At 36.5% G+C, this 19,283-nt stretch overlaps 2 protein-coding genes across 2 annotated transcripts in view; one reads left to right on the top strand and one right to left on the bottom strand.

The window, feature by feature from the left end:
• Positions 1–3,831: 3,831 nt before the first annotated feature.
• Positions 3,832–7,374, bottom strand: LOC148950362 (zinc finger MYM-type protein 1-like). Its single transcript, XM_089091847.1, has 2 exons — positions 7,239–7,374; positions 3,832–5,189 (listed from the first exon to the last, which is right to left on the bottom strand). The coding sequence occupies exons 1-2, from the start codon at positions 7,372–7,374 to the stop codon at positions 3,832–3,834; spliced, it is 1,494 nt and encodes a 497-aa protein (XP_088947973.1).
• A 4,213-nt stretch (positions 7,375–11,587) lies between these two features.
• numb (NUMB endocytic adaptor protein) overlaps positions 11,588–19,283 on the top strand; it is an 86,947-nt gene continuing 79,251 nt past the window's right edge. Inside the window, exon 1 of the mRNA XM_089091571.1 lies at positions 11,588–11,727. The gene's annotated coding sequence lies outside the window, so the exon portion shown is untranslated. The remainder of the gene's footprint in view (positions 11,728–19,283) is intronic.

Genomic DNA, 19,283 nt, shown 5'->3' with positions numbered 1-19,283 from the left:
ATCACCAGAATTACTGAAGTACGGTAGAAGCGCCCTAGCCGAACCCATATTTGAACTTCTTTCCCGTGTTTGGGATGAAGAAAAAATCCCTAGTGAATAAACAAGGCAGTAATTGTAAAACTCTTCAAAAAGGGACAAAAGACTAAGTGTGAGAATTGGAGAGGTATTGCTTTACAGTCTGTTGGCAGCAAAGTTCTGTGCCAAATAATTCTTAACAGGATTCAAAGTAAAGTGGAGAAAGTTCTGAGAGATGAGCAGCACGGATTCCGCCAGAATAGATCGTGTTGTTACCTGATATTTAGCCTGAGAGTCCTGCTGGATGAATCCAATGAATGGCAAGTTCAGCAACTTATAGTATTTATAGATTTTCTCAAAACCTTCGACTCGATACATCGCGGAACCATATGGAAGATTTTAGTGCATTATGGAATTCCGACCAAAATTGTAAATATAATTAAAGCGCTATGTCATGATATCATGTGCGCAGTGCAGACAGAGGGTGGCCTAACGGAGTGGTTTTCTGTTCAGTCAGGTGTAAGGCAGGGCTGCATTCTATCACCATTACTGTTTGCCATAGTGATTGATTTTGTTCTTCGTGGATGCAGTTTTAGTGGCAGTCTACAATTAAATCCACTGAGAGAACTCAATGATGGTGATTTTGCTGACGATGTTGCGCTTATTACCCACGACCCAGATGATATGCAACGCAACATTAATGAACTCGGTCGTATGGCAAATGCTGTCGGACTCTCCATAAATGCTAACAAGACCAAATCAATGTCGAATGCAGTCATACCTGACTTAGCCGAAGGACTTTTGGTTAACAACGAGGAAATTGAGGAAGTGTGAGAGTTCAAGTATCTCGGCAGCATTCTTACGCAAGATACCAATTCCGAAAGAGAAATACTGTGCCGAATAACATTGGCTGGGTCTGCTTTCAGCTACCTTAGAAATGTTTGGAGAAATAATGAATATTCCCAGAAGTTAAAGCTTAAAATTTATAATATCAATGTGGTCTCTGTCCTTATGTACGGTTGCGAAACTTGGAGCATCACTGCTCAACTAGAACGGCGACTCCAGGCATTCGACAATAATTGCCTAAGGTCTATCCTAAATATACATTGGACTGAAAGAATACGAAATAATAAAATCTATCGTATGACAACTCATACCCTCTTCCTTGATCTTATTAGAAAGTGGTGATGGATTTATTGGAGGCATATGTTGCGAATGGGGGAAGGAAGGCTGCCGCAAGATGCATGGTGTTGGACACCCCCCGGTTTCTGCAAATCAGGGAGACCGAAAATGACCCTTGATCAGGTCGCTAATGAAGGAGGCAAAGCTGGTGAGGTCCTCGTTGGAGGAGCTATGGTTGAAGGCTCAGGAGAGGTCGTCGTGGCGAACCACCGTTGCTGCGTTATGCACCCCCAGGCGTAGGAGGACCTAAGTAAGTAAGTGGGTACCATTTGTACATAGGATGATACACTGGGTAAACACATGTTATTAGGGCTATTAGATTGGATTGGTATAAACATTTGCCCATACTGGTTAACTACAGGCATTGTTGTTAGTCCTTGCATATTTTGGTAGCCATAGGGGATTTTGACCGGAGCCCCTGCTGGCTCCATTATTGTCCACTTTCCTCTTCTTGCAACAAATATTCTTCAAGTCTTTCCAAATTGACAATATTGTATCTCCTTCAACACTACAGCTCTAGTCTGTCCTTTTCAATTCTGTGGCGATTGAATTGGATAAGTTTAAAACGTCTCAAATTCACAATCAGTAATTTACTTTTCACTCTATCAAATGTCGAAGCTTACTTTTTAATTTCAAAATGTCCTCGTTTGAAGCCATCGTTTCAGCTACTGACGAATTTAAACAGCTAAAGAACGCCGATACGAAGAATAAGGCACAAGATAGCAGCCTTCTGAAAAGGATTCTAAACTCAGGCTTTAGCGCCTGCCTCATGTTTAAGAAAAAGATAATGAACAATATAAAGATAGCAACAGAAAAACTTGAAGAAGAGGATATTCTCATCATTGATGCAATCTAGATGGTTGAAGCTGTTACGGACCTTTTCAAAAGAATACCGGAGGATAAAATCAACGATTTAATGGGTATTGCAGCAGTGTTTGGCAGATGGACGGAAGTCAAATTAGGGGCAGGTTTCATCAGACATTATCGTCGGCATCTTGGATCATTTTTTTTTTGACAGCCGAGTTCAGAATCAAGCCAAGATCTCAATGTATCATTTCTATTGACAAGGGTCATGCTTGATAGGTTGATTACAATGATGGGAGATAATCTTAAAGTCTACCTTGTCAACTTTCAGCTATTTTGATCCTTACTTCAGCCTCCTTTAAAAAAAGGGTTTCGGTTGCAGATAATGAGCTAGCAACAACGTTATTCCCAAAACCAAGAAAGAACTTCAGATTCTACTGCTCCTTAAGTAGAGCTTGAAGTTTTACTTCACTTTTGCCACGGTGCCACTTGCTTCAGAAAAGTCATAGGAGAAGGAAATCGTCGGCAACATCAGTTTATGCAAGCTAATCGTCTTTGTAAATTGGCCTTAACAACACATATTGGAGTTACTGCTGCCGAAAGAACATTTAGCAAGCTCAAGTTTGTTAATAGTCATTGCTGAGAACGCTCATGGTTGATCCTCGACTAGATTCCCTCATGTTGTCGGCGAATAAGAAAAGCCTCATCGCTGCCGTTGACTTAAACAAGATTGTCTTTAGCAGTGGTCCACTTTGAAAAAGAGGCGAATGCAAATTTAACTGTTTAGTTAGACATTTACACATGAGGTATTCCGTTTTAGTTTATTGTTTGTCTCCGTAGGTAACTATAAATGATAAAAGGTTAATGTATAGCAATTTTTCATGAGTCATATAATATGATTTAGGAGTCGTTTAAATCAAGGGATCTCATCCCCCCCCAAGCGTGGTTGCTTCGAGCCACCTCTTTCTGGCAGTGGCGTAAATTCAGAAAAATTCTGAGGGGGGGGGGCAAACTTCAAAGATTTTTGCCACCTCACGGAAGAAAATTTGCAAATTTTCACTTTTACTTTGTGAGCAAAGTACAAAACTATGCTCATTATATTCTGTTAAAAAAAGTAAAAAAAAAAAAAGAAAAAAATTTTGAATTGGTGAAAGTTCACCAATTCACTCCAAGCAGAAATTTGCTTCCACTCCAAGCAGAGCGAGTGGATGGCTTGGAAAGAGCATTTCCTCCCGCAAAGTAGCGGATATTTTTGAAATATTATTAAAAACTGTATTATCCCTCATATTGGACCTCTTAGACTCCTTTTTAGGGAACCAAATTATTTAAAAACAAATATTGTGCTGTGAAGGGTCTAAGCCAAAAAAGAAAATTTAGAATTAGGAATTGTCATTTTGTTTTATTAAGAATTGAATTGAGTGAAGGCCTAGAACAGGGTTTTCTGGCGCGGAGCGCAGTGTTGGAAATGAAAAAAAAACCTGGGGAGGGGCAAATTCCATGTCTCAATAGGTAGCCTCAAGTGGGTTGAATTAGCAAAAATCCAAGGGAGGGGGAAATCAAGCCAAAATAAGGGGTAGCCAACTTAAAATTCTTTGGATAACAAAGTTTAGAACACAATTAGATATACAAAAATTCAAGTACATAAACACAATTAAGCAAATAAATCATAAATTTGTTTGCATCACGACTGAAGTATCCAGAGAGAGCCACTATTCTAATGGGAAACGTCGTTGCTTCAGGGAAGCAAACTAGTCAACGGCAATGTTATAATCTATCTTTTTCGCTTTTTCCGGCTGGGTTGCTATAACTAACAAATCGCTAAGTCACTCATCAGTCATGGTTGTTCTTGAGATATGTCTTAACCCTCTTAAGCGTTGAAAAAAATCTTTCGTTAGAGGCAGTTGAACCGGGGAGCGTCACAGCAATTTCGAAAGCTTCCGAGATGACAGCAAAGGCGTCTTTGTTCATGTAGAGGAAGGCAAGAGCTTTTGATGGGCATTCTGGTTTCATCCTTTGTAAATAAGATTTTGCCAAGGCTATCTCTAACCCAAACTTCAACTCATTTACTAATAATGTAAGAAAGTCACGTACAAAGTCTTGTATTAGACATGCATCCAGGAACTTCGGTGAACTTGGCTCAAACGCTTCTAAGCCTTGGATTACTGAGGAGTTTTCACCAAACCTTTGTCTCAGCTCCGAAGTTACTCGGTCGACTATGAAGTTTAAAATGTCTGACCTATAAGTTTGAAAAATATCAAGATCCTCTTCTGTTTGATTTCTTGCTATGGCACCAACAGTCGTTTCGACATAAAAATCGAGAAGGCGTCTGCTTATAGCAACCGAGCGTCTAGGCTTTTCTATTTGGATTGAGTGCTGCTTGCATAAGCTTTTCGTTGCTTCGACCATCTTAAACCAACGCTCTTCAGATTGGAGCTCTAGAATCTGTTGTCGAACTGCTTGAAGCAGAGAAGTTACACCTGAAAGAACGAGGCTCTTGGACTGGAGTTGTCTGGATGCAATATCTATCGGACCAAGGAAATTGCTCATTATTTCAAGAATGAGCAAGAGTTTGGCATCAATTGTTGCCAGCAACCCAGAAGCTTCAGAACAGTCCTCTGTTGAATTGACTTCATCCGAAATAACCCTTAGTGTTTCGAGAATAGCACCTAAGCGTATCCGGATCTTCTGAATTGAGGAAAACCAATAGCACCATCGAGTGTCGGCTAGCCGCTCGATCTCAATCTTCTTTTCTTCGCCTTCTTGTTGGGTTCGAAGGAAAAGTTCGTTACGTGGCGCACTTTGGCTGAGAAAGACATATAATGCCTGAATGCAAGATAAGAAGTTTCTAACCTCCGGACAAGAAGCTATTGACTGCATAAGCACAAGATTTAGGCGATGGGCGTGACAATGAATATAACTAGCTTGTGGTGCAAATCCTTTAAGAATAGCCTGAACACCATTACATGTGCCGCTCATGACGCTCGCACCATCATAGCATTGAGCCACACAGGTGCTCCAATCCAGTCTGTGCTTTTCAACAAGATCCTTGATTGCATTAGAAAGGGATGCTGCATCTAATTGTTCAAGATGTGTACTTCCGAATGTCTCCTCGTGGATGAATGCATTACTATCAATAAACCGAATAATTAAACCAAGCTGCTCTTTCTTCGACAGATCTTTCGTTTCATCTGCGCAGATTGCCCAATATTTCTTAATAGAGCATCTTGATTGTTCTCGCAAGAGGGCAGCCAGTATGCTTATAAGACTATTTTGGGAGTCGGGACTCAAATAGCTTCATACCGACGTTTTAGTTTTTTGCTGAAGATCTGGGTTTCCCTCTGTCATCATTTATAGTATTTATATAAAATTACCTCGATTGTGTGAGTTGTCGTGTTCATCTTGACCTCGAAATCGGAGCCCTTGGCGTGCTAGGGCACATGCCACTTTTGCAAGTGTGACTATATGCAGGCGATTTTCCGGTATGGCTTCCTTCCGATTTGAATAGAGAGTTGTAGCTATTGACTCAGATGTGCCACACTCAATTACTTTATCTTTGGTCCAGCGGCGATTTGCTTCGTTTATTAGCTTCTGAAGCCTCGTTTTTTTCAATCCTTTCGAATGGCATTTTCCAGTTATTCATTCCTGTGTCGACAAACACTACATTATCAGAAGTATTTCCATGATTTCTTGTTAAGAAAAAGTGCCGACAGCAAAAGCAGTAAATGGCGTCTTCTTTAATAGAATATTCTATCCATGGTTTTTTCTCATAGGCTGAAGCAGAAAAACGGCGACCGTTTGTTTTGGAGTATTCGGCTAGCTTTGGCTGGTTGGGTGCCTCCCTTTTATGGTGGGAGATGTCAAGATTGACCCTCAATATCGCATACGATGCATCGGCTACACTTCCACCCTAGAAAAAAATCCAGTGCTTTCGCTTTTAAACGTTTTAACTTTATTCAGAGGCCGATAGCTCTGAAAGAGTTGTTCCCCTAAATAGGTGTCTAGGAGACATAAAGAATAATAGACTTTCTTAGTGAAATATTTCTAGAATTTCCAACGCTCCGCAGCAAAAAATACTGTTTTCAAGCCATTTACTTCCATTTATACAGAAACTATCGCCACTCTAAACCTTTTTTCGGTTGGTACAGTTTTAGTTTTGTTGGAAAACTTTCGTCGTGCTCGCCCCCCCCCCCAAAAGTGATAGTGATGCCCCTGCTCCTAGCTTCTAATTAGCTTTTCTGCTACCGTTTAGTGTTACGTATTGGCATTTTGCCCTTAATAGTTTTTCGTTTTTGTTATTTCATGATTAATAACGTGGTGGTCTATTAAATAGGGTGCTTTTTCTCTCATTTATAATAATAGCTTTATTTACGCCAAAATTGACGATAGCATACAAATATCTTTCGACTGATCATTTAATACGCTCTAGCATCTTCTGCATGTTTAGTCGCCTCCAAATGCTCAAATTCTCAGTTTTTAGAATTTGGTAAAATAGTCGAAGCTAGTCAACTGAAATTTAAAAGGGTTAAAACATATATATCGTTTTTTGTCAGTTTAACTACGAGTATAATTTCGTAAATTAAACGATAACATAATCCGAATAAGAAACTTAGCAACTCAATACAACAAAATTCTCGTACTTATCTAGCTTATCAGCAAAATCTAGGAGGGCAAGTCGTAAATTTTGTTTTGGATGAAGCACGCTGACGTGAAGCGAATGCCTCGCAATAACAGCCGATTTAACTTTAAAAAGTAGAATTTTTTCACGAAGCAGCCATTTTCATTTATACTAAAACTGTCAATTCAAATGTATTTTAGCTCTTTTCAATCCCTTATTGCGCCATACCCAGTTTCTAGGGTGAGAATCTAACAAGAGGTATAAATAATGGTGAGTGGCCGCCTAGCAAAAATGGCTGGGCCTTAGGAAAGCATTTACTGCTCTTTCATTCTCTTAAGCTCTTCCAAAACTCTTTGCCATAAATTATGTCTGATAAATCAGGCTGTAGTCCCTGTAGTCATCTCTGAATTCCTAGCCTGCCCCCCCCCTCCTTGAATGACACCTCTATATCTATAATTGTTTGTTATATGCTTGGTTATATGATTTTTCCCACAAAATTTGCGATTTATACATTAATCCAAAGTTGTAGCGCGAAATTAAGATCTTACTTCTGTAGGCTAAACTTTAGTTCGCATGGAATTTATTGCATGAAGCAAAGGCTACAAGTTTATATTAGACAAACCATAAATGGCAAAATTACACACCTCACTTGGGCCAGCTTCAGTTGCTGCCTCGGTTGCTGCTACACTATCCACCAACGTAGCGTTTTTAGCCAGTTGACTAGGTTTAAAAATATCGAATATTTTTCTCTGACTCATCGCACACTCTTATTCAACAAATGAATTCATTCAATTAGACCCCGGCGCCACGCCGGCGGATCGGCCGAACGCCGCTGACGAAAGACCCGGTCGAACGCCGCTAAAGTGTCATAACGCCACTGGCGCGCCGCAAGCACGCCACCACCGACCGCGGTGGCGGCGTTAGTTCGACTTACAATTATTTTAATGGTAAGTCTTTACTGCGTCAACCGCAAAGTCGGAGATTTTCCTTATCGTGTGGTTTAGTATTTCGATTTTCCTGATTAGAAATCAAGCAGAGCTTGCACTATCCCCGAATTTTCGGGTATTTCCCCGAAAATCTATGCACCACCCCGAAAAAAATTTGGTTCCCCGAATCCCCGAAAATCACGCAATCACGATGCCACCCCTAGCGATTTATCACCAGTGACTTTCCCTACCGAATATTACTTTGCATACCATAATTCTTCACTACTCTCTTGTTCACTAATTTTCGTCTCTTTTGTTACTTTGCATAAAAACCAGACAGATACAATATGCTATTGTAAATATTGCAATATACACAGTTCTTCATATGTTGACAAAAAAAGTATCGTCTTTATGAAATGAGTTTAAATCATTTTGAACGCAGTTTCCCAATCGCTATTTCTTACATCATTCGTAGTCAAGAATTTTATTTTCAAGTTGAATAGAATTATCACTACTATACAGCTTCGGCCTTTTGTTGGATTTTGAAATTGATAGCCGACATATTGTTTCTACAGCTGAATTGTAAGTTTGCAGATTTTTTTTTTTTTTTGCTGCTTTTAGATAAGATTTTCTTAATGTTTAATACTCAATTTTTGAACGCCTGATAGAAAATACAATCTTATTTATGGAACATTTTTACCCCCGCCCCCCCCAAAAAAAAAAAATAAAAACAACCTTCGGCTGAGACAAAATTTAGCTATAGACTAAGCTATGTACAAGGTTGGGGAATTAAAGATTGAACCGGAATTTACCCCAAAAATATGATTCATAAATAAATTGTAAATTATTGCCTATAGGGGGGGGGATAGGGGGCTATCATTTTTAAATGATAATACCTCTTTTTTTTATTGAAAGCAAGGATGCCAAAAAGATAATTATTTTCTTCTTTTAAAGTGGAGAATCTAGAAAATGATATCAAACTCCCTGTAAAAACATTGAAATATATTGATAGACCCAGGGTCCCACATTACGACTTGTTCATTGTCTTGAGTATTTTGCGATTTCTCATAGGCTACTGGCCTGATTTGGCTTTTGTGTGTGCTCCCTTTTAATTAGATTCTTTGGATCTTATGGAATGCCACGGCGAATCTATCACTCAGTTTACCAATAATTTGAGGTATATCTAAATAATTTCGACATTTTTGTTGTTGTCTTTGTACCCCTTTACTTATACCCTCAATTTTTTTTCAAGGAACACTAAGCTTTTTAAAGTTATTTTGCGTGTTTGTTTGAACCATATAGTGACCTAGTTAATTATTAAGTAAATTATTTGTCTAATGAAAGCTGAGACGGTATCCTATCAAGGTGGTATCCAGAGGGGGGGGGGGTAGAGAGGTATTAAATTTAAATGATGATAGTTCAAAATTTATTTATTGAAAGCAGGGATCCCAAAAAGTTGATTTTTTTTAATTTAAAGCAGAGACAGCATCCTATCAAGGTGGTATTCAGAGGGGGGAGGGGGGTATTGAGCTATCATATTTAAATGATAATATCTAAAAAAAATTTTAAAGCAGGGGTGCCAATAAGTTGATTATTTTGATTTATTATTTAAAACAGAGACGGTATCCTATCAAGATGGTATCCAGAAGGGGAGCATAGGGAGTTATTATATTTAAGTGATAGTACCTTGATTTTTTTTTTTTTATTGAAAGCAGGGATGCCAAAAAGTTGAAGAGTTGACAAAATTAACAAGATTTTCGTGAGTTATACTTGATACAGCACTTGCATGGTGGTATCGTCAAAAGGGAAACGAACATATGCGTCCAATCCGTTTTTTTTTTCCTATTGATGAAACGGGTTTACTTTGAAAACATTCATTCATATGTACCAGGTAGATTCACACTAAAACGAATTGGTGTGACGAAAGCGATATCAACATCTCCACCTAACGTTGCGCTCGAGTAACAATGGCGCCCTTGGTCCAGTGCCCAAGCTACATTAAAAGGCCAGGTCATAATAAAAGCTTTCAATTTGGGAGATTCAAGGAGGAGTCTTTAACAGTCTTATGACCTCAGGGTACTAGATGTTGCAACGTTCTTACGTATCTACAGTGGCTTAGAAAATTCGATCACCCCACAAATGATTAGCAAAAATATGCACAAATGTAACATTTCGAATATTATAACACTTTTTTCAAAGCTTTGAAGAAAAAAGTAAAAAAGTCTAAATACGCCTAACTACGCTTGAAAGCTATTTTAAAAAGAAACTCTTTGGAGATTTCCATCGAAATGACCATAGCAGAAGCTTTGAGTCTGGGTGGGGATCAAAGAGGAGTCGTTGAGTATTTTGCCCACAGGTGACGTATTGTTGCGACTTTCTTAAATTTGGTAATTCTTGGGAGCATTTGGAAATCAAAGCTTAAACTCAATAAATGATACTAAGTGTCCTAACATTTTGCTTGGATTAAAAGTGACGAACTAGGATGAAAATTTCAACTTCTTCCTGGAGCTACTTCAGTCTGCATATTATTTCATTTAATTGCAGTTAAAACGGATGAGCTTTTCATTTTTTACCTAAGAAAATAGCTGGCACTTAATTCTTCTTCATAGCCAATAAACTATTAAGTATTTTTGTGTCATTGTAATTGAAGTGTTCTCATGTGAATTGTTCATCATGTATTTTTAATTTGATAAATTTACTCCTTTTAGATGCAGTTTATAACTTGACTGATATTAGGTATTTATCAGTTTATAATTTGGAATGAATCCCCAAAAGAAAAAAAATGAATAATATCCAACAGAGCAGCCAAAACCAATAAAAAAGCAGCAGTTCAGCCTTAGCCTACATGACATATATTCTATAAAGAAACCAAAAAAAACTTTAAAATGCATCTTTTTTTAAATTGTTATTAAAAACCAGTTTTTAATACAAGAAGGCTTCTTAGGAATCCAAAAGAGCAAAAAAAAACCCAATCAATATCAAAGTCGCCCATTTCAACTGTTTTAAAGGTGCCAAAATAGATGTAGGCAAAGGGCACTATGAAAAAATTAAGTTTCTAAGTTCAAGGTTATATTCAAAGTTTTTACCCACATAACTGACGAATTTTGTGATACGGTATTTGAAGTTTTGTATGCAGTAATGCTCGATAAAAAAAAACTACTAATTTTGATAATTATTTATGTTAAGAATACATAGCTAATAGATACTTCAACTACTCGTATTATGCAAGGGTTCTGAAACGCCACAGCCATTTCGTTTCTACCAGATTTCTATTTCTCTTGATGAATAACAAAGAAGACCAGTTCCCGCCAGCGACTTGTGAATTTTTGATTTTATGAATAGGCTCGAATCTGTTGTAAATTTAAGCTGTGATTTGAGAAAGACTGATGAAAACATTAATGTTTGCGGTCAACATTGATCGCGCCGCCGGAGTCCTACCGGCGGCACGGCGTGGCGCGCTGTTTTTGGCCCCGCCGCCGCCGGTCTTCCCTCATTGACGTGGCGCCGGGGTCTACATTCAATACTATCTTTACTTGACAATGCTAGAGGAAACACGAGGCTCCGGGTTACTATCTTTACTTGACAATGCTAGAGAAAACACGAGGCTCCGGGTTACGTGTCATTTCGTATAAGATTTTGTATTCGATAAAATGTGTACTTTTTATTCGGATGAAGGATAAATAAGGGTATAATCTAAAAAACTCTGGGGGGGGCAAAATCAGTTCTGGGGGGAGGGAACGGGGTCGGGGGGCAACTACCCCCCCCCCCCTGCCCCCTAGCAATTTACTCCCCTGCTTTCTGGATCGGGAGGAAGCATTTTGATAATTTTAAGTACAAAGCGTTCTGCGACATTGGTTGATATTTGCTAGTCATGGAGGTATTTTAAACATCATTTGATACCCCTTCTTATGTATTTCAGACTCTTTTTTCATCCCTTTTTTTTCTTCGAAGTTCCGTTTCGTCTCGCTGAATCCTTTCTCCTAAATTTTAAATTGGAAGTGAAGATACTCCATAGTCCATTCCAATACCTCACGAAAACGTTCACATTTGATAGATTTATCTTTAGATATTTGTACAAGTGATGACTCAAATTCTTTACATTTTGTAGTGTAAACTTGAGTGCACAAATTATCTATATTATGCTTGAATACTCATAAATTCTTGATAAATTAACTGAAAAATTAGGTAAGTTAATTCTATGTAGGCTATGCCAGATCCAAGTCATTTTCAACCACTCAGTAGCCTATTAGGCCTAAATGCTGTTCAAGTCTGTGTTCTAGTGGGGAAAGGGGCGGATTTTTGAAATTAAATTGGTAAAAGTTAGGGTAAATTTGGTAAAATTATAGTTTAGCAGCTCTTCTGACCAGTGGTGGATCCAAGGGGGGCATGCCCCCTAGCATATTCCATAGTAGTGTAATTGGTAAAATTCTACTTTAGTTACTTTTGGCTATCTTGGAAAGGGGTTGGGTTGGGTAAATGAAACTTTCAGGGATGGAACCACATGCTAAGGTATGTCCCGGGAAGGTACTTTGAAGTACCTACCTCCACTCCCCCCTCTATATAATGCTAAATTACTGCACATTACTAGTTGTTTTAGCTCACATTTCATCCTATATTACTATCATAATTATAAATCACTGCTTACCTTACACAAATTCAGCTTTTAACCTTGTTCATTAAAATAGGCTATAGCCTATTCCAAAATCCTATTTTCATTGTGAGCCATTTAATTTTCAATTCATGCTGACTTTGGTCATGGTATAATGAAACCGGGTTTGTTGTGATGTCACAACTTTGCTTAGTGACCCCTTACCCTTAAGGGTAGCATCAAGGTGCCAAACAACTCTATAGACATTTAACCTTTATTAATTAGGGAAGGAATTTGACAAGAGATAGACAAGTAAAAATATTCAAATCATTTTTAAAGGACAAATTATGTCATAGGAAGAGGTTTTTGAAATCCCCCTTCCCCCTAAACTCAAAATCAATTTCAGCCCCCCCTATATATACCTAACCTAACCCTGAATTGGCATATATAGGTGGGGGGGGGCTGAAATTCATTTCTGATAGAAATGATTATTATATTCATAATCAGCATAAAAAAAAGGCATCAAATGGTGTATTCACTTTATTCCTAACTCAATAATATGATTTTGTATAACTTAACCACCTTTTTTTATTCTGATTACAAATATAATAAGCATTTCTATTGGAAATGAATTTCAGCCCCCCCCCCCTATATGCCAATTCAGGGTTAGGTTGGGTTAGGTATATATAGGTGGGGGGGGGGGGCTGAAATTCAATTCCGATAGAAATGCTGATTATATTTGTAATAAGCTTTAAAAAATGTATTGAATTGTGTATTCACATTATTCCTAACTCAATAATATGATTTGGTAGATATTTACCAATTAAACTTTCTCATAACTCAAGTTTATTGGATCAACCTTTTTTGTGCCCCTCCCTAAAATTTTTTTTTGGGATCAACCTATCTTACCCCTTCCTAAAAAAAAATCCTGGATCCGCCCCTGCTGACAGGAAACATAAAACAAAAACAGTGGCAGGCCTACTGTTGGCCTATATTTATATTTTGCTCTTTCCAAATAATATGATCTTTTTTCTGATAGTGCACACCCCTTGATGTTCTGAGACATAGTCTTAATAATGCATATTTCTTTGTGGTTTATCATCTTGTCATAGGCTAGCCTACATTCTCTTCTTTGTTAACCCTTTCTGACCTGAGTTTTTCTCAGCAATAAAAACATCTAAATTATAATGTTTCTGAATATATGTGATGTCTGATGATCTGAGACAAGATCTACAGGATACCACCAGATGGCAAATTTGACAGTGTATATATATATACAAATCTTTAAATTAGCCAACCAGCCAACCAGTATTTTAAGCCTAGGAGTCCAGCTGCACATAAGGAAACATATTAAGAAAACAATTCTTACTCCATAATATGCAGAATAATCCTAGTTAACATATTTTGCAGGGAGAGAGCCTTTATCTTCTCTTCTTTCCTTGTTTTTCTAAGACATTTATGAATTTCTTAGAACCTATATATTCACAGAATATATACCCCCACCCCCCTAATGTGCAAATATATACCCAGAATTGCATCCTCAATCTAAATATAACATCCATTTGTATCACAAATGAACTTTACTTCCATATTAGCCATGTGGTGGATGTCCATCTACCCTGTCTCTTCTCAAGAATCTTTTGCAGCCATAACATAGAAATCTGAAATGTTGTCATTTGACAACAGTAGGCTAGTAAAGTAGGCCTACTAATTATTTAACACATTTATTTTCAAGATAACTTTTACAAAAACAGTCACACAGCATTTAGGCCTAGTAAATTTTTGGCAGTTCATATTATTGACTTACAAATAAATTAAACATACTACTTGATGCCTTTTTTTTTGCTCTTTCCAAATATAACAATAATTTTTGTTGGAAATGAATTTTACCCCCCCCCCCCCACCTCTATATATACCAATTCAGGGTATATATTTGCACATTAAGGGGGTGGACGTAAAGTTTATTTCTGATGCAAATGAGAGGTAAGTTTAAAATTCTGTAGAGGTAATGAGAGGTAAGTTTAAAGTTTTGGTTCTTGTTAAGATACACCACATTTTCAATAAATAGGCTGTTGAGCAGTTCATAATATTGGCCTAAAAATAAATTGAACATACCACTAGATGCCATTTTTTATGCTCTTTCTGAATATAATAATTGATTTTCTTGCAAATTCAATTTTAAGCCCCTTTAGGACCCTTGAAAATAATAATTTCATTCTATATTCTTTGGATATAAAAATGGGATATAACTTTTGTTTCAAACTTACTATTTCATTATAAATCCATTTTGTAAAAGTTATATAACCTAATTTACAAACACAAATTTGTCAAGATTAAGTTGAATAAAAAAATTCAAAACAAATCTGCTATGTTTTCTTCTTATTCTGTTAGGCTGCTTAAAAACTGCTGTTTCACCTAAATGTAAAAAAACATTAATGCTGACAGAAGAAACATGGTGGATAAAAAAATGAGAAACTGTTTTAAATTTTTATCTAACTTAATTCTGACACCTCAACTTACCTGTCAGGAATTACTGGATACTTAATACCCATAAAATTAGTATTAGCTTGCCCATTAGGCATTATTAGATAATAACATTAAAAATTGTGAAGAAAAGGAAACAGTCAATTTTTTTTCATGGGTCTCTAATTTCAGTCAGCATGAAAAGTACTAAGAGCGCCATGGGAGCAGGCTGATTTAAAACTAAAACCTTTATAAGAGTATAGTCAGCAGCTTCTTAAAGTTTCTTGGCAATCCAACAAATTGTATGGTAATGCATACAGGGCACACACACAGAAACACATTTCTCTTTATTTATATAGCAATTCAGGGTTAGACAGAATGACCTAATCAAGTGTTTTCTTTTTTTCATATTGGTGCTCTTTGGCACTATGAAGCAATTGCTGAGTAGAAATGAGTAAAAAAATAATGCCTCTAATCAGCAATGTTTTGTTTATAACCTAGGGCTACATCTAGGCCCAATGAGAGAGAGGACTAGGATACAATTGTAATGGTAGCAATCATTATATTTGGAAACAGTTTTGAATAGGGAATTGAATGTCACGACTGTTTTGTTATTATAGCATTTAGTTCATAATGGGTAATGCACAAGAGTGTTACCCTTTTCCTTAATGGTATTTTTTTTCCATCTGAGTTCTGTCTTACAACAATAATTTATCTTTGCCAAATAGTGTAAATAATTGCTTTTCAATAATGGCTTCTTTATTATGTAGGCTAATCAAACTCATATAAGGATAAGTATTCTACCTGTTACCTTTTACTGGCACTCTTATTGATCTGCTACCAATTGCCAGAAATCAATTTCTCTTTTTGGGTCTCTCAATGAAATTCTAAAGTTTTTGCAGTTTATGAAGGGTCCTGGTAGATGGTTTGTTGGTTTATATACTTTGTGTCAATTGAAAATTAGATGACACTATTCTTGGAAAAATTATAATGTAACACAGAGATTTAGAATTTCACCAATAAATATACAATTTAATTCCATATTCAATGCTCTCCAAAAACAATAATTATTACCACCCTATTTCTACCCCTCCATCAATGCCTGGATATAAAACATATACCGGTACGTAAGTTTTTGATTTTGTATGTTGTGTTATTTTGTGTACTGTACTTATATCTAAGCCCAGCCCTGAGAGGGCTATGGCACAGTATCAATAGTTATAACCAGGGGTGCAATTTGCTATGGGGCATAGGGAGCAATTGCACACCTCACAGACTGCAGTTTGCCACCACCACTACTCCCCCCAGGTGAAACTCAGTTTCTTCAAAAATCTTGTCAAAACTAAAATAACCTGTATAATTTAAGCATCCACAGAATCAGGTCAGTTTCCTTTAGTATATATTTGCCTTTATGGTAAGCTACTATATGGCTCATTTTTACTTGATTTGGGAAAATTGGCTCCAAATTATGCCATCGTTGTAACTAGTTTCATGTTTGCTGCAATTGCTGCAACATAGCTAAGAGCAAACCACAGTCCAATGTAACCAAAACTTTAAACATGTGTTTTGAAAAAATATTTATTTTGAGAAATATTTAATAGGTACTTGAGAAGTGCTCCCTAAGTAGACAGTAAAGTGGCTTCCATGAATCGTTTTTTTTTTTATTTTGACCAGGCCACTTTGTATGGAAGAATGGACGTTAGAAACTTTTGAGGGGCATCATTTGATTGGAAATTGAAAGTTCTAGTATATTTTTAAGAATCAAAGTTATTGGGGGGGCAGCCAGCACACCTTCTACATCCTTCTCAGCTACAGCCCCCTCCTGGTCTCCCAAAGATATCCTATCAAAAATTTGAAATCACTGTTTTGTTCAGAACATTGGAAAAGTCCAATAAATGTGCCTCTAGTGATGGCATGGCACCCACAGTGCTTGGGGTGAGGGCCATAAATTATGAAAGTTGCCTGTAGGTTTAGAATAGAAAAGGTGCATGTGGAAGAGAAGGAAGTTGAACAAATTCATAAGGAACTACTTGCATTAAAATGCCATGTATGCAATACCTTGGAACTGCTAAGGATTTTAAGTTCAGATTTCCAGGGAATGTTCAGGTTGATGTTGATTTAAATCAAAAGATACCTTTTGCATGCAGGTGGTCAAAATGGCATATCTGCAGTATCTCAGGAGTAGTCAATGGCATTAAGTTGAAAACTTTATGGAATATTGAGGGGAGCTTTGGAATAAGGGGAAAAAAATGTGTGTATCAAGCTTAGCAAATGGTGTATCTACAGTATCTTGGGCATAGCTAAGGATATTAAATAGAGACTTTCATGGGATGTTGAACTAAATCAAAAGACACTGTATGCATCCAGCTTCTCAGCATAGCCTATCTGTTATATCTCAGGAATAAGGGTATTAAATTAAAACTTTCATTGAATTTCGAGGGAAATAATAGACTAAGGAGGCACTATTTGTATCCAGTTGGTCAAAGTAGCCTATATGCAATGTCTCAAGAACAGCTAAGGGTGTTGAGTTATAACTTCCAGGATATGTTTAGGGGAATGTTGAACTAAATCAAAAAGGCACTGCATGTATCCCGGTTGTCAAAACTGCATTTCTGCAATATCTCTGAAAAAGCAAAAGGCAGTAATTTGAAACTTTCAGGGAATGCTCAGGGGGTGTTAAACTAGATAAAAAAAAACTACGCATGTGCAGGTGGCATTTCCAGGGGTTATTTAGATGGAGATCAAACTAATTCAAGAGGCACTATCTGTCTCTAGAGTTTCAAAATTGTGTATCTGCAATATCTTAGGAATGGCTAGGGACAATAAGTTGAAACTTTCAGGGAATGCTGAGGGGGATGTTGGACTGACTAAAAAGCAGGGGTCATAAATTGGTTCCTAAAGTCCCCAGTGGTCCCTAAAATCACAGTCCTTAAATTCCTATTTTCTGAAAAAGTCCCTATTTTAACTGTGCCAGCTAGTCAGTACATGGAGGTTTTGGTTTGCAATGTTTCATTTTCATTTTATTCTCAATACTCACTTTTCTTGTCATTTTTTTTTGTAGCATGAAGTAAACAGCCTGGGTAGCAGCTCTTTGTGGTTCAAAAACATGAATCCAAAGTCATGTGTATTCTGGTCAGAGAACCTGCTGGGGTGTGCTTTTTCTTTTTCTGCATATTTCCTTTTCCACTTCAGCTTGCAGGAACAAGTGCCACCAGCTATGATGGCAATATTGATTTTGATGTTTCTTGATGAGGTTCTGTACTCTTATTTCCAGAACAAATCATTGAAAGGCCTGTTAGAGTATAATAAAACAACAAAAGCCACAAGAGCTTCAAATACATATAATCTACTTCTCTTGTCAACAAACCAATGCTGTAAGCAGACACCATAAAACCTATTACATTGGGAAGCAACGAAAAATTTGAAGGAGGATCTATTTAAGGATTAATTTAAAAAACTTTTTGACAAAATACGTTTTTCAAAGAAAAGATTAACTTTAAGAAAATGTTTCCACAAAAGAAGTTTTTCCAAGAAAAGTATAGAGCTACATTAGACCAAAAATAAGCAGAAATAAAGTTGAATAATTTTTCAAGTATAAAACTACCAAAAAAATAACCATCAATAACTAAATGAAGCCCAAAACAAACAGAAATTTCAATAAATAACCAAGTCAAACTCAAAAAGCACCATAACCAAGATTATTGAATAAAACATCAAATGAATGTAGATTGCCAGTTTAGTATACATACACTGATATTTATTCCTTGAAGTCTTAATAATTTTTGATTTATTAAAGTTGAGAAGTTAAAACTTCTAAAATATATTTTGTTTGCAGTAAAGTGCAAATTATGTTCTGGTCATCAGAAGGATGGGGAGGGGCATCAGCCCCACTCATCTTAGTTTTTGCTGGGTTAAGTTTAACTTGGTTAATTTTTGTAATTTCTGTTTATTTTGGGTTTAATTTATTTATTAATGGTTATTTTTTGGTAGTTTTAGCTTGGAAATTATTTGACTTTATTTCTGCTCACTTTTGGTTTAAAGTTGCTCTTTACTTTTCTTTGAAAGCTTATTTCAGGCAATTTTTTTTTAAAATTAATTTCTGTTTGGTTTTTGTTGACTTATTGACTTAGTCACTTTTATTGGGTTAATTAAAAAAAACTTTCTGAAAAAGAAGTTTTTGAAAGAAAAGTAAAGGCCATATTAAACTTAAGACCATAAGAAATAGAAACCTACAATAACTCAACACGACCAGAAATTACTGTTAAAGAATAAATGAAACCCAAAACAAACAACAATCATTTAATTTACATACAACATTAAACAGGTACACATACAACAAGTACTACTATAAATGAATAAATAAATCTTAAAACAAGTAATGCTTAAGTTAGATATGCAATTCAAGCTTCATTGGCGCTTTACTGAAAACTATATGTGTCTCGAACAGTCTTGGAAAGTACAAATAAAATCAAACTGAATGTTTTATATGTAATGCTATTAATTGTTGAAAGACCATCAGTTCAATATTTTATTTCACTGTAATTTTATTTTCATTTTCACTGTTGCAATAACTGGAAAAGAAAATATTTGTAATATATGTGTCTGTTTCAGTGAAGAACCAATGACATCATAGGCTTTAGACTTTTTGTCTTGAACAGTCTTGGAAAAAACTAATAAAATTAAACTGAAT

This window comes from Artemia sp. Qi Xiang Cuo, chromosome 7 (genome assembly GCF_049724085.1).
Source record: "Artemia sp. Qi Xiang Cuo chromosome 7, ASM4972408v1, whole genome shotgun sequence".
Lineage (NCBI taxonomy): Eukaryota > Metazoa > Arthropoda > Branchiopoda > Anostraca > Artemiidae > Artemia > Artemia sp. Qi Xiang Cuo.
The sequence above is the reverse complement of the archived record's forward strand: the minus strand, read 5'-3'. Positions and strand labels throughout refer to the sequence as shown.

Excerpts from the sequence above, each read along its gene's own strand:
- LOC148950362 (XM_089091847.1), bottom strand. The coding sequence starts at position 7,374 with ATGAGTCAGAGAAAAATATTCGATATTTTTAAACCTAGTCAACTGGCT. Across the intron at positions 5,190-7,238 it reads GTGTAATTTTGCCATTTATG|ATGAAACGAAAGATCTGTCG; the intron begins GTTTGTCTAATA and ends CAATCTGCGCAG.